Below are 23,516 nucleotides of genomic sequence, written 5' to 3'. Positions count from 1 at the left end.
ATTCGCTAGGCATCTTTTTTGGCCTTCAGACAACAATTCTATTGGCTAAAGATCCAAACGGGACAGGCAAAAAAAAAAAAAAAGAAGAAAAAGAATGGGTCTTTTGCTTTTTTCCAGTCTCTTTCATTTACTTTTCTCTTCAGTTAACTGAAAACATGCTCTATTGAACTAAGGTCAGGTGACTGACTTGACCATTGAAGAATATTTAATTTCTTTGCACCCAGAAACGTTTGGGTTGCTTTTTCAGTATGCTTTGAGCTATTATCCATTTGTACTGTGAAGTATAGTCTGATCAGTTTTGCAGCATTTGGTTGAATTTGGGCAGAGAGTATAGCCCTGTGAACTTCAAAGTTCATCCTACTAGTTCTATAAGTAGTCGTATCTTCAAGAAACACTGCTGACCTGGGTCCACTGGCAGCCGTACATGCTCATGTCATAATATTGTCTCCATGTCTGATAGATGACGTAGTATGAGCCGTTTCTCTCATCCTCCACACTTTTCTCTTCCCATCAATCCGACACAAGTTAATCTTGGTTTCATCTGTCCAAAGATTTATTTCCAAAACTGTGCAGCCTCTTTTCGATGTTCTCCAACACAGTATAATCTAAACTTCCTGCTTCTGAGTGTAACCATTGTTTTTTGTTGTAAGCCTTGTGTATTTCCATTCATGAAAGTGTGTCTTGATTATAGACTTTGACAATGACATGTCTACAGTGTTCTTGACTTGATTTGATGTTGTGAATTGTCTTTCTTAACCATGGAAATAATTCTGTTATCATACCCTTTAAATTCCTGCCAGGTCTACTTGCTCCTTTAAAGAACCAACAACGTGAGTATCTAAAAGCAAAAGCAACTTTACTGCTCATGCTTACCTTTTAAGAAGCTTCATTTTTAAAGCCTGCAACAGTGAAGACATGCAGTACCCTGTGTGGTGTGCATTGTATAGGACGGAGAGAGGAGACAGATACTCTGACTGACAATGTTGTTGTTTTCTGTGCTCTTTGTGACTCTGCAAGTGTGGAAGCCATGCAGAGTCACAAGCTTATTAGAGCGTAACTGAAGAACAACAACTAATAGGCAGCTGACCAGTAAGTGCTGGGTGTGGAACTGGTGCCATTAGTCTGACATATAACATAAACTGAGGAAATGCTTTAGGTACTTTAGATGACACTTCTTATCCACTGTGCAATAAATAGCATGAGGGATGCATCTAATGGCACCGAAATTTATTTTGCAGAATTTTCTCAATAACCGACAACTACAAAACCACTTTGTTAGAGATAAATACACCTTTTCAAGGACCTTGACCACGTGTTAAAGGGCCTGACAGCAATCGCGTGCAAGTATTCAAGCACTTTTGAGGAGAGGTTGTACTACAATGCTCTGTCCACGTCAGCTAGCAACTGAAGCCGGCGGTTAAGCTGGTCAGAATAAAATGAAAGGAATTGTGGGAATTTCGGTTTCAGAATAAAAGCTTTACCATGTAACAAGATTGCCGTTTTATTTGGATTTGAGTTATTTCTGAGTCTTTGCACAGACTACTACAGGTTAATCAGACAAAGCTCAGATCTTGGGCTGGTGGACTAAAAATATTATGTCTGTATTTTTCAGATCAGACAAGCCAAGGAAACGATTGTTATGAAAACTCTTGTGGAGATGCTCCTATATCAATAGATCATTTACAGAACCCAAGGTTAATGCTCCATCTGGTATGTTATAACCTTATTTACTTACATGATTTAATTCAGGATAAGGATAAATGTGTTTATGTGCAGGACTGTGTAACATACATGTTTGAGAGGCTAATTCAGTCAATATTTAGGGGGAATGCGCTGCGTGTGAATTTTGAGACAGAATGCATGTGTGTGACAGAGAGGGAAGCAGGTGTAACATCTGCAAAGAGCAGAGGCAGTGAAAGTGGATGAGTGTGAATACCTGGGGTCAACCCTCTAAAACAATAATGCATAAGAGAGATAATGAAGTTGAGTATCAGGGATGATCTGTGACAGATGGACAGGCAGCAAGAATGAAAGGGGACCCTTACAAAATGGGTGAGACCAGCTCAGGTTGAGTTAGTGAAGCAAGGCTGCGCTGGTTTGGGCATGTGCTTGATGTGAAGCTGCGAGAAGGAAAAGTCAACAACAGTGGATCATCATCATGTGGAAACACTATAAATGCATCCTCAGGCACACGACCAGGATGCAAAAGAGCTATTTTCCGACTGTTGTCAGGTTGCTGAATAAATTACGACCTGTTAATTTACTTTTATTTTTATTGCTATTTTGATGTCAGACATATGCACTTTTACTAATGCATTTGAGCATATATAAAATGTGGTGTCTCACTGTGTTTCTGCTGATCTGTTCTGAAACAAAAAGTTTTTCACCCACTTTTTACTTTTGCTAATCTCTGATGTGACAATAAATCTGACTCTGACCCATAAAGGGAGCAGCTAAAATAAAAGAAAAAGAAGAAGCAGAAGAAGAAATAATAGTAGTAGAAGAACCGTGTCAAATTTGACACAATCGGACCAGATGTTAATAAGGAAAATCTTTATTGTATTATTTGACAATGTGGGGATTTCAGATTCAGGTAAATCAGCTGACATGTTACAGAGTCTCCGGATGAACGTTTGTGTGGAAGTGCTCCAACGTACTTTGTTTTGAAAACCCTAGCCGGAAGTCTTATCGTCGCCGGCGGAAAACACCAACGCTTGACGTGTGTTGACGTCACGACAAGGGACATGTTAATAAATTACTAATGTAGGCTTTTGTTTGTGCCGGGTTGTTAAATAAAACAGTGGAGCAGCAAAAGAAGACAACGCAAGGACTTTTGGCCCATCGTCACTTCCGCTTCTCATTGATTCAACTAACGGCGAGTTCACGTCGGTCACATTGTGGCGATTGAGTGAATTTTAAAGACATGGTTCACAAGAAAGAGCCTGAATCAGAGCCTCGGCTTTATGGCTTTACCAGAACAGCGTCTGTTGTGTTGACCCACCTCATCTGCTTTGGCTTCGCTGTCTTCATCTCAGTTCTCTCTCGACCCGGTACAAGTGAGTGCCTTAAGTAATCACACATTTCTACAGCAGTGCCCGTCATTGCATCGCATTTAATTTGATTTCCTGTTTTGTTTTAGGTTGGTTTTCTTGGCATCCTTTCTTGATGACCCTAGCTGTAAGTTTAAACAGTTAAAATGTTCTTAGATTCTTTAATTGATCAAATTTGCCAACGACTCAGGTAATGTCCTTTCCCTCCAGTTTTCCTTCTTCATGACAGAAGCTATACTCCTCTTCTCACCTGAGGGCTCTCCTATCAAAAGTTTTTCACACAAAACCAAAGGTGGTGTTCACCGGCTCCTGCAGGGCCTCTGTGCTTCTTGTGCAGTCCTGGGCTTTGCTGCCATCTTTTATAACAAACACCTGAGTGGTAAACCCCACTTCACCTCGTGGCACGGTCTGTTGGGCCTGCTGACAGTGTGTGTGGTCATTGCGCAGTCCTTGGCAGCGATGCCTCTCAGTTATCCTTCTCTAGCCAAAGGCTGGTCCCTCGCCAAACTCAAGCGCTACCACGCGGCGTCTGGACTCATCACCTACCTGCTTGGCAGTGCCAGCATGCTCCTGGGCCTCTGCTCTGTGTGGTTCGCTGGAGCTGTCAGAGAATACATCTGGTACCTGTCAGCACTCTGCCTGGTGCTCAGTGCCTTGGTCATAATGAACCAAGTCTCCAGATCTTACATGGCTAAAAAACTGTTCCAGTCCTGATGAGGATGTAAAAGAACTTAAGATGAGCTAGCCTCACAGATTAAACTTATTTGAGTTGGATGTTTGTTTGTTTTTAAACTGATTTACATGGAGGGCAAAAGGTGCTGGTTTTTGCTGCCATGAGCCTCCCTGATGTTTTGTTTGTTTGTTTGTTTTTGAAGAAGAAAAGGCACTATGTGTGATTTATGAAATCCTTTTTCAATACGCATGGAACAAGAGCTGCAATTGTAGACACTGAGGTCATGTCTTATGTAGTCTTTGTTGGATTTTGGGTTATCAACAAATATCAGCTATTTGCTGATCTTAATGCTATCATCATTTGTAATAGCCAGTAAATGAGAATTAAAGATGAGACAGAGGAAGCAGCCTTTATATTTTGAGTGTCGAGAAGAGTGCAAGCGAGTAAATAAATAACTACACATCAACGTTAAATGTTGAAAGAAAATGAAATATTGGCACATTTATTGGAAATTAGATTTTTATATCAACTATCAGCATTTGTATTGTTCTTTAAAAAAACCTGACACCAGTTGGCCTCTAATTTTGGGGTAGATGCTACCAAAGCTGCTGTCTGGCTTGTTTGTTTAGTTTCTGCTGCTTCATGTTAGCTTTAACTTAACGATCAAAGTTTTTGTGTTAAGTAGAAAATGTTGCAGTTTTAAACCAACAAACATAGATCTCAAGCTTGCAAAGGGTGGAATGTTGGAGCTAGTACTTATTCAATAAGGGATTTTAAAGAATGATATGTGTGTATATACATGTATGAATATATACACACACCATTTATTTACTTGTTTATGCTCTCTTTGGATCAACTGGTGTTTGTGGTGTTCCAAACATGGAAGGTGCAGGGTGCCCTCTGCAAAATCCGCACTCTCAATATAGTTGAAGGGTGTTTCCCCGTCTTTTAAAATTTTAAAGTTTTCATTCATTTATAGATAAGCAAATACCTAATATTTTAATATTATTAAAAGCCCATAATATACTGTATATTGACCTGACATAATGTTGACCTCTTCTCAGGTTACTGATGATCCTGTCATTTGATTGTTTGTACTGTCACATTTGGATACATCATGGCTTTTAAAATAAATGTATTTGTGTATGATTGACACTGCGATAGAAGAGTGTTTTATTGTTAAAATAACATTGATAACACAGTCATATTTTGCTTCGGTTTAGGCTGCATGTATGAAAATCTGACTGGATCAGCCATTAATGGGACAAATCGAGAAAAAAAAAAAGAGGTAAAAAATGTAATTACAAAAACAACATTTTCCATCATAAATAAATACATTTCCGATATTTAGAGTGTAATGAGGGACACGACTGCCAGGTGAACACCAAAGATTTTTTTTTTTTGCAAATGAATGAAATATTCCAAAGAACAAAAGATGTAAAGCATTTCCAACTGATTGAGAAGACGTAACAAAGACACGGGGTCGTTATTTTGTACCTTGTACAGCTCACAAGCGGATATGGTCCTTTTACAAAGTGCTAGCTTTACCTTCAAATTGGAAACAAACCAAATCACAAGTTCCCAAGATGTGTTCAAGAAAAACTGGAGGGGGAGGAAAAAAAAGTATCCAAGCTGACAGAGGAAGCCTGCAGCAAATAAAGAACACTCAACAGGGGGGAGAGAAGATCCCCAGAAAAAAAACGCATACGAATAACGTAACTCAACTGTTGTCTCAGGTTATCCAGTGTCTCTAAAGGCTAATAAGCACTGCATCTAGCCTAGTTTACCAACATAGGAAAGCGACTTTCCTAAAACTAATTAGCTCAAGGTGACATGATAACACAGACACACAAGGCTACGGAGAACAGTGAAGACCCAAACTCCCTAAAGCACTGCATATCTACACTGACTGACACTACTGACAGAAGCTACTTACACTGCACTGCACTGAGGTGAAAAGCTACCACATTATGGCACTGTCAGTTTTGTAAGGCCACCATATCACCTGACCCGGTTCTGCCACAGTCACAGGCGGTTGTACCAAAAGGGTAGTTACATCTAGTTTGATGGTTGGTGGCTACGTTAGCGACATTTTGATGCTCTCAGGCTGCATGAATGCAATGGTTTCTATAGCTCAGGTAACGTTTGTTCTCAGAAAGAAAAACCCTAATACAGTTACTGCAGCTGAGATTACATGTTGTGTAAGCTCACTGAGTAGTCGTGAATTAAATGGTGGGGACACTTCAGTAAGAACTGCAATGGAGGAGAAATGACAGGCTTCTGCGAATAAGCTAGCAACATTAAACCTTGGTTTGAGCTCCTTTTGGCTTCCAGTCAAAATCTACCTTAAATTTGTATTTTGAGTTTTGCGCCGAGGGTCTAAATGTCAGTAGGACGGATTTGTAAAAAATAAGATAAATGCTAAGACTGAAGACCCCTTTGTGTCTATTTAAGGCTAAAAATGAAAGAACACAGTCCAAATCCATGTCCCTGCCCCTGTGTTATCAAAGGCTAGCATGATAGTACATTCACTTTAATTTTAAGGGAAAAAAAAATACAAAGTTAAACAGAAATTTGCTTCCCCAGCATCCTCAGGGTGGGTTTATCATGATGACTGTCACCGTATTAATAAACCATTTCCTTACGACCAAAATCTACACACCGCACAGTATTGACTTCCAATATAAACAATGATAATGACTGTTTATTTACAAAGTATCAACATGTTCAATTATAGTATCACACATATCCTTTAACAGGGGAGCTACAATGTCTATCAAACTGCTAAAGACTAAAATATGCTTGAAAGCCTAAAATTCCTGTTGTTAAAGGTGAGCCTTGAAGAATCATCTCTCAATATATTGGGGATTTTCACAATCCCCTCCACCCATTAGCTACTGTGTGTTACTCATTATTGTGGCATGTAGCGTTCCAGTTTTGTTACACTTTTTAATAAGAAACTGGCCATGAAAAAAAAAAGTTTCAAATCACTTTCATTTGAAGTCAGAGGAAAGAAAACTGCAGGCATAGCCTTGCTTTAAAACGTAGCACAAAGAGGCTGTTTTGCCTCCCTGAAAGATTCGGCTGGTCCCTGTATGACAAAGGTCTGTTCCCACTGCTCTGCTGCTCCAGCTCAACAACTTGGGACAGTCAGCATGAGGATTTTGTAACTCTTGACTCTGGAAAGTCAATAAGGTATGAGCTGTTTGTGTGCGTCCTGATGTGTGACATTTAATGACATCATTAGAAATGGGAATTCAGTTCCACTGTTTGCTCGGTCATAAGTGAAACACTGCCAAATAAAGTCAAAGCAGGTAACTTCGTTCTATTTAAGAGGTTCAGGATTAACATAAATCCTTCCTGAGACGTTTTATTATTTATGCATTTCAATCTAATCAAGTTGCACTTTTTTCTCTTCATTTGCATTCTGAGAGCAAATTCAGAAAATAGCACGCAACTTTGGGGGGTACAACAGAATTTCGTTGATTTAGTTGCATAAAAGATTTAAATATTCCCATTCCTAATGCACTTTAGGTTAAACAGGTGTGTATGTGTGTAACTGCCTTGCCAGCACTTTCTGAGACTCCTGACTTACTGTCCTGTCACCTCAATAACATCATCATCTGAACTGTCACCGCCGTTCTCTGTACTTTGATGTCTGTCTGGTTGGGTCAGAGCTGCCCCCAACAGGCTGGAAGTGGGATTGTTGAAGTGGGACAGGAAGCTGGATGTAGCCGAGCTGGAGTTGGGTGCAGAAAACCCCCCTGACCCTGAGAGAAGAGGCGTGGAGAACAACCTCGGCTCAGAGAGCAATGGCTGACTGAAGGTGAGGGGGAACCTTGGTGAAAGCAGGCCAGCCATGTTGGGGTTCATCAAGTACCGAGGCAGAGAACCAGATGGTAGGGAGGAAGAAGTTGTTGCTGAGGATGTAGATGACATAGGAATGGTCGTAGAGGCAGAGGAGAAAATAGTGGACAGAGAGGAAGAGGAGGGGGTGGGAAGGTGCCCGTTCCCTGTGGCAGGTTGTCTCAGTAGGTCTGTGCCTGCAGAGGGAAATATGGTCTGTAGGTCAGCCAGTGTTTGTCCTGGTGTTTGTAGGAATGATGATCCACCACTACCAGCCATTAGAAGTGGGTGACTCATGTGACCAAGGTTCCCAAGTAGGGATGAGTTCAGACCCACTGGAGGAAAACTGAGCCCACCTGAAAGCGCAGGGAAATGAGCTGCAGCAGAAGTACATTTGTCTCCCATTTGTGCGTTTCCCTGACTTTCAGTACTCTTGCGTTTGGTGCCTCGCATCTCTAAAGATGAACTCAGAAGGTCGTCACCGAGCCTACTGAGATCGCGGGCCTGAAAGTTTTGTGAAGCATTTCCATCTCCCGACGGCACAGATGACATGTCTGACGGCGACGCCAAATCGTTCCCTGCTCCAGCAGCAGCAGCAGCGTCGCCTGTGGATGAGGTGTAATGGCTGAGCTCTCTGAGGATCTCCGTGCCTAAGGGAGAAGAGGGTCGCTGCTCGTCGTTGGGGGAACGTTGGTTTTGATCCACAGGGGAAGAACAGCCATTACTGACTGGTCGGATCCCCGAACCCTGGGTGTCTGTAGAGAAGACAGAAATGCAGACATGTCAGGGGTCTTATACAGGGTTCCCGTCTTTGGGGAATTTAATTTTGAAAGGTCAATCCTGAAAAGAAAATGACAAAGTTATAAGTTGAAAATCTTGTTAAAAAACTTAATGTAGTGCATTGCACAAATGTGATCACTGATTAATGGGACAGTTCACCCTCAAATCAAATTCACCTTTTTTTCTACAGTTCCCCAGTTTGTCCAACTTCTCTTAAATATAATGGAACAAGATGAAATGTGGTCCTCAAAGAATCAAAGACATACATCCAAAAAGAAAGTAGGTCCTACATACTCTCCGTCTTACCTAAATGACTTGGATCAGGGATGTCAAACTTGTTTTACATCGAGGGCCACATACAACCCACTTTGATATTAAGTCGGCAAGACCAAAGAAACTCCCTTTTCCATCAGACTAAGGAAGTTTAACTGCACATTAACTACACTTTGTAAAAAAACAAAAAAAACTAAGCAAAACAAAACTACATTTTCTATTGTAGATAGAAAAGTTCCAGTTTTTCACTGTCATCTAAAATTATTTATTTATTTATTATTCAATTACTTTGGTGTACTATCCTTCTGAGAACCAGCCAACTGAAAGTTAGTCGTTTCCTCGGTTCTCAGGAGGCCATGAATAGCCATGTGGGAGGTCTTTATCCATAGGAAATGCTATATAACAATACTGTTAAAAGTCCAATATTTATGCCCTCCTTTAGATGCTCCAATCACATCAGGTGGGCCAGACTGGAGTCCCTGCCAGGTCAATTCTGGCCTTGTTCCCTGGGCCTTGTGTCTGATGTACCCAACTTGGATGGATAAACAGCATTACAGACCGGAAGAGAAATATCTAAATTTGATTAAGTGTAAGACTGCAGCTATCGATTATTTTAGAAATCAAGTGTTCTACTGATTATTCCACTGATTAATCAGATAAGAAATACTTGTCTTATGAATGAGACAAAACATCTGAATGAAGAGGAAAACCCCTACCTCTTGAAGCAGCAGAACCCCCGGCTACAGGTCGACTGATCTTTCCAGATCGAATGGCAAATATTCGTCCATCGTTTGTTCTGATGTAGGTACCTGCTTTGCAGAAAAGAGTAAGTGAAGAGAGACGTTTAAATGAGTGTTTGTATGCACAGAGTTCTTAACACAGCACTGAACCAACCTTTAGATCCTCTGATAACATGGATGCTCTCTCCTGCGCTGATTCGAGCTTGAACATCTGTTGAGCTGTTGGCTCCTGGGATCACTATATCTGTGAATCCAGACAAATGGCGGATGTAATATCTGATCATTTATTTATTTATTGTGATTTAAACATTAAAAACATCATAATAACCTGTTGTGGTGACAATCCTCTGCACGTAAACACCGGCTTTCTGGAGAAAGTTGACAGGGAGACTGCCGGAAGAGCCAACCATGCCCATGCCGACCTGGCGAGGCATCATGGGTATTGGTGTTGACTGAATTGGCCTGACACTTGCCACGGGCTTGTCATCTGGCCGTGTCATGGGACGCCTGCAAATATGAAGGCTGAACTTATTAGATGAACATGAACACACACACACACACACACACACACACACACACACACACACACACACACACACACACACTCTCTCTCTCTGGTTGTAGTTTGGAAATTCATTAGAAAGAGATGAGAAACGCAGGTAGAATAAAAAAAAAAAAGAGGCAATCAAAGCTACCATTTTTTTCAGACTTTGCCGAACCTGGAGTGATTTTTTAAATTATATTATGCAAGATACTTAGTGTAGTAATGACTTCAAAAGAAAATCAAAAACTAACATTCAATGAATGCAAAACAAAACACTATAGACTTGCACTCACCATCCACGCTGGGTAAATGCTGGTATGTTTGTGAGCGGATAATCACTGGTTGGGTAATAGGGGGCATATGATGGACGGGAATAAGGTACAGAGGCTCGTTTCTCATCCTCGTAGCTCTTCTTAGCAGCTCTCTTCTCTGCTTTGGTCAATTTCGACTCTTTCCGGTCCACCAGCAGAGACTCGTGGTGGAAAGGTAGCTGTTGAAATTAATTGAAACTGAATCAAATATCAGCGATGCCGCATTTCATGAAGAGGCAGCTCTCTCACATGCCACACACGCTCGGCAGTCAATCAGGACTCTCTGAGTACCATGTTTTTTTAAAAATGGCCTCCTTACACAGTATCAGGAGTTATTAGGTCAACTAGTGATCTAAATTGGCCATAAGTGTGAATGTGATCATGAATGGTTGTCTATCCCAACTTGTATTTGCCCAGCGATAAACTGGGTGTACCTTGTCTCTCGTCCTATGACAGCTGGGATAGGGTTTCAGACCCCATATGACACTGAGCTGGTAAAGAAGTTAAGAAAATGAATGGATGGATGGATTTTTCTTTTGCTTACTCATTCACCGCACAGTTAAGACTTTGCTCTTCAGTGGTTCAGCTGTAACTCAGCAGGAGAGCTGGCTGGCAACTAATTCTTGTTGGGAGCTTTTATTGGACTTACAGTCAGCTTATAAGAAAAAGAACCACTGCTTTTACCCCCCCTTTTCTTTTTCTTTTTTTTTTTAATATTCTTACTTAAGCAATAGCAAAATCTGAAAATTTGACAGTTTTCTTTTAATATATCATAGCACAACATTCCACTAACTACACCTCCTACCGTACTTTGAAATAGGAGGTGCTTTCCCCCCCCCCCCCTTTTCTTTTTTTTTTAATATTCTTACTTAACTCATTCACTGCCATTGACGTCTATAGACGTCAATTACGTTTTTCAATGGGAGGGGCCAGAATACAACCTCGGGCAGCTTGTCAGTGAATTTTATTTTTTCATATATTTGTAAATAAATTGTTTTGATACAACATAAACTTTCTCAGTGTTATTTCTGTTTTATAGAAGTGAAAAACTATTTTATATGTTAGAGGTGTCACAAAGCAAGAAATATTAGTGTCAAAGGCACTTTTCTGCTTGAAATGTATTTTTCACAAAAAGCTCGTTTTCTCCCTTTTTTTGGTCAAAACAGGCATTTTTGGTGGAACCCACCTCTCTTCTACAGCTGATTACTAAAGAATGGAAAATGGTAGAAACAAGCTTTTTTTTTGGATGTAAGAAGAGAGTCTGTTCTTCATTTTGGTAGGTTCAGCGTTTATATGATCATAACACACAGTTTTCTGTGGCTCTTCAAAAATGAGTAAAAATGCTCAAAAACCCTGGCAGTGGGGAGTTACCTGATTTGAAAATGGCTGGCAGTGAATGAGTTAAGCAATAGCAAAATCTGAAAATTTGACAGTTTTCTTTTAATATATCATAGCACAACATTCCACTAACTACACCTCCTACTGTACTTTGAAATAGGAGGTGCTTTTGAGTCTGTGGAATATAAGTAACAACTTTATTGCAACAGTACCTTGGAGATGAGACGTGGATAAAGCTGACAAGCTTGAGATATCACTGGCTCATATACTGCCAGGGATTCTAGAAGGATTTTCTCAGCTTCAGGCTCCTCCTCAACGAAGTGCAGCAGCGACTCCACCTCCTTACGAGTAAAGTTAAGCACTGGGTTCAGGTCATCAACCACACGGTCTTTAAAGGCACAGAAACAAAGTTTCAGCATTTGAGAAATACCAGTCGATGTTAGTAACAAAGCAACAAAGCAAAGCAATGGCAAGAAAATTTTTGGTGCAGCACCATACACCTTGTTGCAACCAGTGCCTTGGTAGCAACTGCCAGTAACCCGTTGCTATCACTAGATCACTGCTCAGTCTCTAGGCCTGTGTAACTCTGGCTTTGGGGATCAATTTCACACCAAGTACCAACAAGCACACTCCAACCAGTCAGGGAACACACATTTCAGTATATGGTTGCTACTTGGTCTCTAGGTCTGTGTAACTGGGGCAAGACCAGAGCTTTTATAAGGGCTCAAGTGAAGTACCTGTCCACTGTAACGATTAACAGCTCTTGTTCAGATTAAGAAATCCCTTACCCGACATGCCCTGTTTGGAGACTTGTCTGTCGTAGATCTTTTTCTCCAAGGTAAAGTCACAGACGAGGCGGTAAATGTGGCAGGGCTTTCTCTGACCATATCGGTAAACCCTACACACAGCCTGGGCATCGTGACAGGGGTTCCACGATGCATCAAACACGACGACGCGATTTGCGCCAATCAAATTTACCCCCAAACAGCCCGCTCTGAAATACACAAAAAAAGAATAACAAATAAATGTTAAATAAATAATTAATGAGAAAAGGTGAGAGAGAAAAAAATGAAGCGAATGCAGAGATTTATACCTGGTAGAAAGCAGGAAGACCCGTGTTGAGCTGTTTTCTGGATCATTAAACTGATTAATAAGCCGCTCCCTTTCTGAGGCAGATGTACTTCCATCCAGTCCTGCAGACACACAAAGCAGGGGTATAGCATCTCTTTACAGTGAAACACCTGAACACACTTTAACTTGTGAAGTGAAGAAGAGATACTGAGTTTAGGAACATTTTCATCAAATTCCTATAGAATACATTGTCTTCTCCACAAAAGAATATAATGAGTGGAGGAATCCAATACTATAGAAACTGCAGCCAGGGACACCAAATCAATAAAGGCAATCACAACTTTGAGGTTTCAGTGTTGAAGAGCGCATTTTCTGCAGAGGGCACAGATTGGATGACTCACTGTAGTAATTGAGGTTGCGAACCCAGTTCTGGCTCTGGCCATCAGTGGAGGCAATGCCCTGCGGCATGGGTCTCTTTGATAAGAAGTCTTCAATGACCGTCAAGGTGGACAAGCTTTGGCTAATGGAAATACAGCAAAAACAGATTGTAAGGGCTAAGCAAAGTAAGTGTGCTTACTTTTATGGCTATGACCAGTAATTGGTTTGTTTTCAAGAAAGTTCAGAATGTGGGGTAATTGTTAAAGTAACCTGAAAAGACGCAGAAAACCTAGAAAAATGAGGTTAATTAGGCAAACTGCAGTCAGTGTCTTCTATAAGCTTCTTATTGGTGGATTTGTCTTTAATGCCCTGTGCATAGGGCAGAGGACTTACCTAAAGACCAAAATCTTGTCTCTTCTCCTCACACTCTCATCAATCAAATGGAAGAGCAGAACCATCTTGGCAGAGTTCTCCAGAACTCCTGTCTGATAGTTGGACATTATGTCCTTTGCCTAAAGTATAGAACAAACCTTTAGGCATGCTGCTGGCATATTTTAAACTGTGTGTTTGTTAAACAGTGACACTAAAAATGTCATGCCAAGCTCTATGTTCGTGACATACCCATTCATATGTGATGACTTGATTGGCTCTGTCCTGAGAGGAATTGAGTGGTGGCAGAGTGCTGTTGACTTTACTGTTGCTTGAGTCTGCTACTTTGGATTTGAGGCCAGCACCGGGTGCAGGGCAGCGAGGGTTGCTAGCTGAAGTGATGTCATCGAGGTCCAGGTCCTGCTCGTTGGCCTGATTCTCTTTCTGCAGGGCTTCATAGAGGACGTCTGGGTGATTCCAGATCTAGATGGAGAAGATGATGATGATGATGACGACGACGACACAGGACTTAGCAACTCAGATAAGATGAAGAAGAAGAAAAAAAAAAAAGCTCCCCAATGTAAACAGGGGTTTTAGTAAAAAATAAAAATAAAATAAAAAATCCATAGTCTTACCTTGCAGCAAACACAGAAAGCTTTGAGTGGATTGAGGCCGAGCCAGCCTGTGTTCCCTGCTTCTCGAAAGCGTTTCATAAACTCTGTATAGAGTGCCCTCTGAATGGGGGAGAGCCGTACCAGGATCACATGCTCGTCCTTCGTGGGAAGCTGGTCTCGCAACACATCGTGACCTCGTCTGCAAACAAAAAAAGCACTCCCGTGAACGTGGTGAGGTAAGCAACTTCCATATTAGTATGCTTCGTTTTCACAATGTTCAATTTCTGAGCCTGACTGAAAGCTTACCGCTGGACAAAGCCCTCCAACAGGCTATGCAACACGTGACTACGGTAGCGCATCAAGCGAACATCTTGAGGAGTGCTGTCCACACACTGACCATTTAGGATTGGACGCTCAAACATGTTGCTGAACTCCTGGCGTGTGCCTAAAAAGTCAGGTCTGACAAAGTCCACCATGCACCAGTATTCGATAAGGTTGTTCTGCAAGGGGTAACCTGTCAGAACTACCCTGCGTCTGGACCGGATGTTCTTTAGGGCTTGGGATGTGCTGGCGTGGTAGTTCTTAATGCGATGGCCCTCATCACAGATCACTACGTCTGGGCCGGGCCGTGCTATGGCCTTCTCAATACCTGAAGAAAAAGGATGAAAATTAAACAGATGAAAGTGTAAACTGCATACAAAAGATGGAAGCATGTCACTGGCTCGTTTAGAAGTCTCGGCTTTAGCTTTATCGCTGCTGCCATAAGTTTTTTCTGAGCTTTAAGTGACTTATTTAGATAAGATGAGGGAGTGCTAAGTTATCAGCTAATGTTAACAAGCATGGGTAGAAAGGCACGTTCACTCACTGTATGGGTGCTGTGCACAGTCACAGATACCTGAGAACTTGTGCTAAGTAACATTAAGTAGTACAATATGACTCCTTGTATAGCCGCGGGTACAATTAACAGATCATGGTCATAAGGTCCAATTCAAGGACTCAAACAGTGTTAGAGTGACAAGGAACATCTACATAGATGTTTGTATAGTTTCCAACGGCTCCTTATACTTGTACTTACTTTTCATGAGCTCTTGCTGTCTGTCTTCTTCATCCAGGTCAATGATGATTGGTCCGGCAGGCTTCTTTGATTTCCTCTTCTTGCCCATCACAAAGCTCTTCTTCATGGACAGCAGCCGGTACATTTCATAACCCATGAGCAACACACCTCCATCTCTAGACCACTCCTCCACAACCTTGGCCCTGGCCAGCGTTGTTCTGCAGGTCACATAGTCAACATGATTAAACAGCTCAAATATTTCACAGTGCACACAAATCACTAAGTTACATACTTGTGCTCATCATTGAGAATGTGAACTTTGAATGTGCGGCCAGTGACGAATGTGGGGTTGGTGTCAGGGGGGAGGGCTTCTTGAGGTGGGAGCCAGAGATTAAACTCTGTTAGCCAGTTCTGAAGTGTGTTCACCTTGTATGAAGGAAACAAAAAATGTGGAATGTTACTTTAATCCTAACATAACTGTTATTTCAGGAAACATTAATGTGCAACTTACATAACTACTTTTTTTTTTTTTTTAAACCCCGTATACACTGATTACTCACAGGGACAATAGCAAGCACAGTGTGGGCCTCAGTGTTCCTCAGCAGGATGTCAATAAAGGAAATGACTTGCAATGTTTTGCCCAGCCCCATGCTGTGAGCAAGGATGCAGCCAAAGCCACTGCTGGTATTATAGCGCTCCAGAGACTCAATGAGGTTATCATAGAGAAACCGGATTCCCCCGATCTTAGAGATGAAGAAAAGAAAAGGTTAAGCAATAAAACAAGCTGGACTATGATTTTTTTTTTTTAATGTTACCAAAGATTTATGTTCTGCAAGCATATGAGCTGTATGAGATGGCAGCTATACCTGATGAGGTTTGACAGCCCTGGCCAGCTGTGGGGCCAGGAAAATGTCTTTCTCCTCTGCAGGGTGATTGATATTAACCAGCACTCGACCTTGAACATCAGGCAGGTTCAGATCATCGTTGATGTGTGCTCCACTGCTCTCCTCTGTCCCATGGGCACCATCAGGATCTTCATCAGCCGACTCACTGCTTATCTGCAGGGCGTCTTCGTCCCCAGAACTGAGCTCAATTACATCTGTGAAGTCATTGGTGAAGTAAACATTGGGTTAGTATCATCGAAATTAACTTGGAAATAAGAAATTACAACTGCACAGAACTATCATCAATCTCACCATCTCTAATGGGAAGTCCGGGCAACGTTGGCTCCGCTTTTTCATCTTCTTCACCACTGCTGTCCAGACAGATCACATCCTGCTTGCTCAGGAGACCAGGGACTAAGTGAGACACTTCTCCTAAAATTGAAGCAGTCTCCACTGCTGGAAAGATGGAAAGGGAATGGGAAACTTAGAAACTGAGTATTATGAAAGCTGCCAAACTGAAATACTGTTTACAATTCAGTCTTAGAAAGTCACCTAGTTGAGAGTCAGGGACAGCTGGAGCTGGTGTAGGAAAGTCCTTCCTCTGCTGCTCCAGACGTTTCCGCCTCTCCATCTCTTCCTGCTGAGCAGCCTTGGTTCCAGCCTCTAGCTGATCCTCTTTCAGCAGCTTTCTATAAGCACAGAGAAAACTTTCTGGTTACACACAAGCAAAGATTTATTAGGAAATATACCTAGAAATCATAGAAACATAATTGTACCTGATATTCTTCCTCATGTGTGCAGGCTTAGATGGCTTTGAAGGTTTGGAGCCTTTCAGAGACTTTGAGGATTTGTTCAGTTTAGAGGCTTTCTGTTTCTTTGTTTTGCTGGAAGGCGGCCCACTCTTGCTCGAGTTCTCTGGGCTTGTTGGAGAACGAGAGGCAGGTCTGGAAGGGGCCCTGGAGGATGGGCGGGATGCAGGCTGAGATGGAGGCTCGGAAGAAGGCTCTCCGGAGGTAGCTGAGGTGGAGTCCCTGTCATCCTGACCCGTTTCTGTCCGGCTCTGGGCACTCGCAGGTCGATCTAACAAGGGAGCAGCCAGTAATGAAGTTGAATACTAGTTAATATTTGCTACAGATCTTTGGCTTAAGAGAACAAAACTGCTGAATTTGATGCCTGAAATGAATCTGAATATTAAGAGGTAAAAGCACAAAGTTAATTTGTCACATACCAACACTGTCGTCTTCATCATCTCCATCATTTTCATCCTCATCTTCCTCCATGTCTTCATTGTCTTCCTCTTCCTCATTTTCTAAATACTCCTCTTCACTGTTAAGGCTGGCCTCCAGGTCACTTTCTGAAATTGCCTCTTCAGACATGGCGTCTTACGGGGCTCTCAAAGTATTACCTGCACACCTTCATCAGGAGCCCTGCAATAATGAGGCACATCCAATCTTTACATTACAACAAAGGTGATAAGTTAGCAAAAAAAGAAAAAAGAAATCCCCTGCATTGTTGGAACCAGAACATGTGGAATGTACAGTGACATGAAAAAGTATTTATCCCCTTCCTGATTTTTGCATACATGTTTCAGATAATCCAAAAAATATATATATTAACCAAAGTAAATTCAAAATGCTTTTATTAAAGAAAGAAAGCTATCCAAACCTACCTGCCCTGTGTGAAAAACTATTTTAAAGCAGACCGATATGCTTTGGTATCACCTTAAACAGGCTGTTTATGATCAAAAACCCTCCACTGTGCTGAATTAAAACAATTCTACAAAGAAGAATGGGGCAAAAAAACAAAATCAGAAAGATGGAAAGTACTTTTTCACAGTGCTGTGCACTTTGAGACATATATTTACAAACCAAGAGCAGCTATGTATTTTACAGAGACCTTTACATGTTTTTACAGTAAATATTGTTAAAACAGTGTAAAAAAACTTATTTGCCATTGAGTTGTGGTTCCTCTTTACTTAACCTGGATTTGTTCCTCTCTCCATCTCATAATCTTGCAATGATAGAGCAATAAACACTATTCAAAGGAGAAATAGGCCATAAAAAGGACACATTCAACTGTTTCAAAATCTAAGACAGAAATCTGAATTCTTTTAAATAATCCTGCAATAAGTTTGCCTCATCCCAAAACTTGTGTCCTTTCATTATGCATTATACTTTTATAAATTTCATTATACTGTGACTGTGTGTGGTTAGCTGCACAGCGGTAGAGAGGAAAGCTTTCCAAAGGGTCTCCCTTCTCTAAAAGAGGTTTATACTTAACATCAACTAAAAAAAAACAAAAACAAAAAAACAAAACCCAGAGCATCACAAAAAAGGCATCCCGTTGTTGACACATTCAGTTTGAACTGCAGCCCAGACGTTTCAGGACATAAAAAACAAAGGTTTGATTTTGTTTTGTGCGTCTTTTATCCAAAAGGCATAACTACATTAAACGTTTTTAAAAGACTCAATCGTACAATGATCGTCAACAATTAGAGGACAGCGCGGTACATGTTCAATGATAATGAAGCTGTTATTAAGTTCTGCAAAAAATAAAAAAAGAAACAAAAAAAACAAAAAACGTGTTCACTAGGTGAAGTCAAGGCTGCAGACCTGATGTCTGATACCGGAGAACTTCACAAGTTTAGCGTTTACAGTCTGTCTGGAGGACAGAAATTAGGTTCAGTTCTTATATACTTCGTTTTCAGCTTTCGTATTTCTTGTTTTATTACCTTCCGGGTCCATAGATGAAATTAATACGAGTATTCATTCACACGGGAGAAAAACCCCGAACCCCCTCCCCCTCTTTCCAAAAGGCTTCTAAGCCCGGGATGGCGACAGCTTGCAGCCACCTCTGTAAGATGTTATGCATTTTTCTTTTAAAAGATTAACATCAAGCACCTGTCGTCAGACGGCTTATTGTTGGGCTGCATTACTGCATCCACAAAAAATGTTACTGTTTGTCGGCTATGTCAGCAGACCAATGTGCTAGCTAATTACACAACAACAAACGCATTTTCAGCCCCCGAGGGTCAGCGGTAACCTCCACGGCCCATGAGCGGCAGAGGTGGGACGGGCTGAGACCCATCTGTGACTTGTGCTGGAAGAGCAGCGGCTTTTTTTGCAAAACCGACTGCTCTGTTCGGGCGAGATAGCGATCTAATACTGTGTAGGTGTAACGTCCCAGCAGCTAATGCTAACTCATCTTAGAGCAAAGCTAACACACTCGGCTAACTAAGACGCGTCATTTAAACGTAAACTTGAGCTTACCTTATATAAGCGGACACTGTGCTGTTTAAGACGCCAGTATGTTAGTGCATATAACTATTACTCAATCAAATAAGCACGGTAATTGTGTAAATGCACTGATAAAACGTTGCTAATTTCCAATTTTTTCCAGTGTGACCATAAATACTGTCCCCGTAGAGACTACTCTAACTTGCGTTCCGACTAACTAGCCGGATTTCCCAGGGGTCGTGGTATCCGTTCTTACTTGCAGTTTTGGGTTAGGATATTACGCATTACAGTAAGCTTATTAATGTAACCATAGTTCTGTTTATTGTACTCACATTAAAGATGCCCCCCCAAATTTTGGTCCTCTACTGCTGCTTTTGGACAAACGTCGCGGTTTTATAGTCGCTACTATTATAATCAGGGACCTGGTTGTTTCCCCGAAGGTTTCATGGTTTAAATCATAGCATCAAACTCGCTGATATTTATACAATTCTATGTGTAGTTTTTATGGGTTATGTTATGTTAGACGTTATCGCCATGCCTGGTTGACCGCTCGTCGTTGCTCTCGCTCAGGAAGTTGCCAGTCGGACTGTTTTTCGCGACGAACCGTCATTTCTTGTTCGCGTATTATGTAGGAGGCTTCTTTCTATTGTGTTTACCTAGGGACTCTACACAGCGGATTTGTTAATGGATACGGCTAAGATTTCCACCCTACGTTCTGACATGGACTGGAGAACCTCTTAGATATTAGTCTGCTGCCCATAGATGCAAATATGAATAAAGGGTGGCTAGAGCTCGAGAGCGATCCGGGTGAGCAATTTCGACGGACCGCGTAGCTAGCTAACGTTAGCTCCCACATGAAGCCAGAGGCACAATTTAGCTTTTCAATGAACTAATACGAGTTTAAAACCTTTGCAAGTAGGATGCCAATAGGCTTTGTGTTGTGCAAGATGGTCATGTCAGTAAAGACGGGCGAAACATTGAATATAAAGAGAGAGGATAGCAGTGAAAGTGGCATGTGTTGTCTGTTTTTATTTTTCGTTATTGAACCTTAAATGCTTTATAATTGCAGGACTGTTCACTCTGCTGGTGGAAGATTTCGGTGAGTAGCTGTGCTGGTTTTCAGTGAATACCAGTAGATCTGTGGAGTCCTCCTAAAACAAATCATGCTATTTCCTTGTGTTTCTATTTCGTAGGTGTCAAGGGGGTACAGGTGGAGGAAATCTATGATCTCCAAAGCAAATGTCAGAGGTCTGTGATTTTGGGGGATCATTCGGGGCAAATCTGGGTTTAGCACTCAAACTGTCTAAATGGATTCATGTATTTTATATTTATATTTTTCAGCCCAGTCTATGGCTTTATCTTCCTCTTCAAGTGGATTGAGGAACGTAGATCCAGGAGGAAAGTTAATACACTGGTGGATGAAACGTCAGTCATTGATGAGGAAATTGTAAATGATATGTTTTTTGCTCATCAGGTGAGTGCTTTTCTCGTAGTAGTATTATGACAACATTTAAAGCTGTTAGGCTTGTTTTAAATTCCGTATGAGGTGTCAAGCTATAAAGTTTGCCCACTCTCTAACTAGACTAGTTCTTTCTCACAGGTGAGCAAAATTAATGTATATTGTGTGTGTGTGTGTGTGTGTGTGTGTGTGTGTGTAACTAAAAATTATTTAATTTTTGTCATTTAATTTTTATTCATTTAAGTTACAAAAACCAGGACAAATAGCATACATTTTCTGTAAACTTGTAAAAATGAACTTTTTTTGTGCAGTTGACTAAAAGAATTATTTTTGTTAATGCTAATTAAAGCTGGATATAACTTAGTGCTCGAACAAAGTTTGGGTCATAAATTGCATTATTTGCATTTTTTATATAATAGATAATATGTAGATGTACACCGATCAGGCATAACATTATGACCACTGAGAGATCATGCGAACAATGATTATTTTTCATTATGGCACCTGTTAGTTTGTGGGATTTATTAGGGAGCAGGTGAACATTTTGTCCCCATTGTTGATTTGTTAGAATCAGGAAAATAGGCAAGCACAAGGATTTGAGTGAGTTTTACAGGAACCAAATTGTGATCGCTAGATGACTGGGTCAGGGCATCTCCAAAACAAAGCCTGCATAGCCGCAGAATAGTCAGGGTAGCCATGCTTACTCTTTCCCATCACTGAAAGTGCCAACAATGGACATAAGAGCATCAGAACTAGACCACAGAGCAATGGAGGAAGGGAGCTTTGTCCAACCATGTTTTCTTTTACATAATGTGGATGTCTGGATAGGGAGAAGTCAAGCCAGCAGACGCAGTGTAATGTGTTAAGCAGTGTTCTGCTGGGAAACCTTTGGTCCTGCCATTCATGTGGATGTTACGTTGACATGTACCACTAACCTTGGTTTGAGGCCATCTCTGTGCCAGATAGCACAGCACACTTTCAGGGGGTCAGGGAGCCAATGCTATACTAGCCAGAGAGTCATAATGTTAGGCCTGCTCGCTGTGTTTAGTATTTAATTTTAAAAAAGTTAACTAAAATATTTTCTGTATATTTTATATCTTTGTTCTTTTGATCAAATGCTGTTAATCAACTAAAGATTTTATCATTTGTTAAAAAATGTAATTTTGTTAAGTACCCTGTAAATAACATGCTTACAAAACCACAGAACAGAAAAACTGAACTTCAAAACTGGATTCAATCACAAGTGACCCAAAACAAAAGAAGCCCTTTAACACATTTAGATTCCAGCCCTTTAAAATCCACATCTACACTTTCATATGTTACTATAAAGTAAAAAAAGAATAAGGTGGTCTAATTTTACATGTGTGCTTGTTGTCACTTTTATATCTAGCTGATACCGAATTCATGCGCCACCCATGCTTTGCTGAGTGTTCTTCTGAACTGCAGTGGAGTTGAGCTTGGCACCACCCTTAGTCGCATGAAAGCTTTTACAAAAGGCTTTAGTCCAGAAGTAAGTTGTCCCTCTCACTCACTGGCCCTTTCTATTCATTCAAAAAAAAAAATCATATAAGTAGCTTACTGTGGTTACTGTGGGGGATGTATTAATTAAGGTAACCTAAACATGCTTTTTACGTTTCTGTCAACAGTGAACTGCTTCTTCCGTATCGTCATGTGTAACTCTCAATTATGTATATTTCAGAGCAAAGGTTATGCAATAGGAAATGCCCCAGAGCTTGCTAGAGCACATAACAGCCATGCCAGGTTGGTTTCAGTCAGTGATTCCTTCTCAAATCTTCTGTGATTGGTCTGCCACACTGTGGGAGATGTCAAGCTTTGTGCATTCGTCAGTTTCTCAAGCTTTCTTTCCGTGTTTCTATGGAGACCGGAGCCTAGGCACTTGCCAGAAAAACAGAACGGGATCAGTGCAGTGCGGACCATGGAAGCCTTCCACTTTGTTAGCTATGTGCCCATCAAAGACCGCCTCTTTGAGCTTGATGGGCTCAAGGCTTATCCCATTGACCACGGTGAGACTCGGGAGACTTTTTTTCTTTCATTATTCTATTTTTTATTTATTTATTTTAATCCATTAAAGAGTCTGAATTCCGGGATAACCTCATTGGTTGTTTGAGAGTCTATGCTAAATGCAAACACTGACCGAGAGTTCTTGGCGTCTTAAATAAAGCAGTGCCTTTTCTGAAGTAATCATGCAAACAAAACAAATTGACTCTCCTTTAATTTCTCCGTATGGAAGTTTTTTGTTTTTTTTAAACTGAACTGAACCATGCTGTTGTTGAGCACTCACTTTATGGAAATTGCTGTTTAAATGAACTATAACCCACCACAATATTTCAGGACCCTGGGGTGAGGAGGAGGAATGGACTGATAAGGCACGGCGTGTTATTATGGAGAGGATTGGACTGGCCACTGCTGGGTGAGTCCTAAATCAGTTAGCTTCAAGTAGCTGTGCTTTAGCTTTACAGTCACCCTTAAGGCTTCATTATTATGCTGCTGCACTGCTTTTTTTTCAGCGAACCATACCATGATATCCGCTTTAACCTGATGGCAGTGGTGCCTGACCGCAGAATGAAGTACGAGTCCAAGCTGGAAATATTAAAACGAAATCGACAGACTGTGCTGGAGGGTCTACAGAAGGTCAGGAATTGAGTTTGATTGCAGGTCAATTACAATCCCCAAAGTCCAATTAACTGAGAGCATATTAGCCTTCAAGTTTTTTTTGTTTTTTTTTTTATTGTCCAAGGGAAAATTTTAAAAGAAATGCATGGGGCTAAAATGTTTAATTTTAATTTTACAGCATCGGTGTACAGTAAACTATAGCTGCCTTATACCGTAAGGTACTGTGCAATACTACAGATTGAGACCCAAAAATCTGGTTACC

At 41.1% G+C, this 23,516-nt stretch overlaps 3 protein-coding genes across 7 annotated transcripts; 2 read left to right on the top strand and 1 right to left on the bottom strand.

Moving 5' to 3' along the window:
• Positions 1-2,706: 2,706 nt before the first annotated feature.
• LOC146573513 (transmembrane reductase CYB561D2-like) lies at positions 2,707-4,871 on the top strand. Its single transcript, XM_085272748.1, has 3 exons — positions 2,707-3,056; positions 3,140-3,177; positions 3,261-4,871. Exons 1-3 carry the CDS (start codon positions 2,924-2,926, stop codon positions 3,762-3,764), a joined length of 675 nt encoding a protein of 224 aa, XP_085128874.1. The 5' UTR covers positions 2,707-2,923; the 3' UTR covers positions 3,765-4,871.
• A 1-nt stretch (position 4,872) lies between these two features.
• LOC146573512 (helicase ARIP4-like) lies at positions 4,873-19,704 on the bottom strand. 5 transcript variants are annotated; one of them, XM_085272742.1, is made up of 22 exons: positions 19,494-19,704; positions 17,154-17,352; positions 16,702-17,005; positions 16,478-16,614; positions 16,238-16,381; positions 15,908-16,140; positions 15,602-15,784; positions 15,334-15,467; positions 15,063-15,259; positions 14,294-14,636; positions 14,009-14,186; positions 13,626-13,856; positions 13,398-13,516; positions 13,028-13,146; positions 12,649-12,748; positions 12,344-12,549; positions 11,768-11,943; positions 10,200-10,396; positions 9,691-9,869; positions 9,517-9,606; positions 9,339-9,434; positions 4,873-8,324 (listed from the first exon to the last, which is right to left on the bottom strand). In XM_085272742.1, exons 2-22 carry the CDS (start codon positions 17,299-17,301, stop codon positions 7,315-7,317), a joined length of 4,524 nt encoding a protein of 1,507 aa, XP_085128868.1. In that variant the 5' UTR covers positions 17,302-17,352; positions 19,494-19,704; the 3' UTR covers positions 4,873-7,314. The 5 variants fall into 5 exon arrangements, with proteins under 5 accessions (XP_085128868.1, XP_085128870.1, XP_085128871.1 ...); XM_085272744.1 differs by lacking the exon at positions 19,494-19,704 and adding an exon at positions 19,195-19,389 and having other exon boundaries at positions 16,238-16,378; XM_085272745.1 differs by lacking the exon at positions 19,494-19,704 and adding an exon at positions 19,195-19,389 and having other exon boundaries at positions 9,339-9,431; positions 16,238-16,378.
• A 24-nt stretch (positions 19,705-19,728) lies between these two features.
• LOC146573511 (ubiquitin carboxyl-terminal hydrolase BAP1) lies at positions 19,729-23,495 on the top strand. Its single transcript, XM_085272746.1, has 9 exons — positions 19,729-19,968; positions 20,231-20,260; positions 20,355-20,409; positions 20,503-20,635; positions 22,011-22,130; positions 22,320-22,381; positions 22,502-22,644; positions 22,973-23,051; positions 23,149-23,495. Exons 1-9 carry the CDS (start codon positions 19,932-19,934, stop codon positions 23,282-23,284), a joined length of 795 nt encoding a protein of 264 aa, XP_085128872.1. The 5' UTR covers positions 19,729-19,931; the 3' UTR covers positions 23,285-23,495.
• The last annotated feature ends 21 nt before the right edge of the window (positions 23,496-23,516 follow it).

This window comes from Mchenga conophoros, linkage group LG5 (assembly GCF_057382185.1).
Source record: "Mchenga conophoros isolate Kocher_MC1m ecotype Shallow Benthic linkage group LG5, M_conophoros_male_GT1.1, whole genome shotgun sequence".
Classification (NCBI taxonomy): domain Eukaryota; kingdom Metazoa; phylum Chordata; class Actinopteri; order Cichliformes; family Cichlidae; genus Mchenga; species Mchenga conophoros.
Note: the sequence above shows the minus strand (reverse complement) of the source record. Positions and strands in the feature narration are given on the sequence as shown.

Coding starts and splice junctions, on each gene's coding strand:
- LOC146573513 (XM_085272748.1), top strand. CDS start 2,924: ATGGTTCACAAGAAAGAGCCTGAATCAGAGCCTCGGCTTTATGGCTTT. Junction 3,057..3,139: donor TCTCTCTCGACCCGGTACAA/GTGAGTGCCTTA, acceptor GTTTTGTTTTAG/GTTGGTTTTCTTGGCATCCT. Junction 3,178..3,260: donor CTTTCTTGATGACCCTAGCT/GTAAGTTTAAAC, acceptor CTTTCCCTCCAG/TTTTCCTTCTTCATGACAGA.
- LOC146573512 (XM_085272742.1), bottom strand. CDS start 17,301: ATGTCTGAAGAGGCAATTTCAGAAAGTGACCTGGAGGCCAGCCTTAAC. Junction 16,141..16,237: donor CGGACTTCCCATTAGAGATG/GTGAGATTGATG, acceptor ATGACTTCACAG/ATGTAATTGAGCTCAGTTCT. Junction 12,749..13,027: donor TCGCAACCTCAATTACTACA/GTGAGTCATCCA, acceptor GTGTGTCTGCAG/GACTGGATGGAAGTACATCT.
- LOC146573511 (XM_085272746.1), top strand. CDS start 19,932: ATGAATAAAGGGTGGCTAGAGCTCGAGAGCGATCCGG. Junction 19,969..20,230: donor AGAGCTCGAGAGCGATCCGG/GTGAGCAATTTC, acceptor TTATAATTGCAG/GACTGTTCACTCTGCTGGTG. Junction 22,382..22,501: donor GCACATAACAGCCATGCCAG/GTTGGTTTCAGT, acceptor GTTTCTATGGAG/ACCGGAGCCTAGGCACTTGC.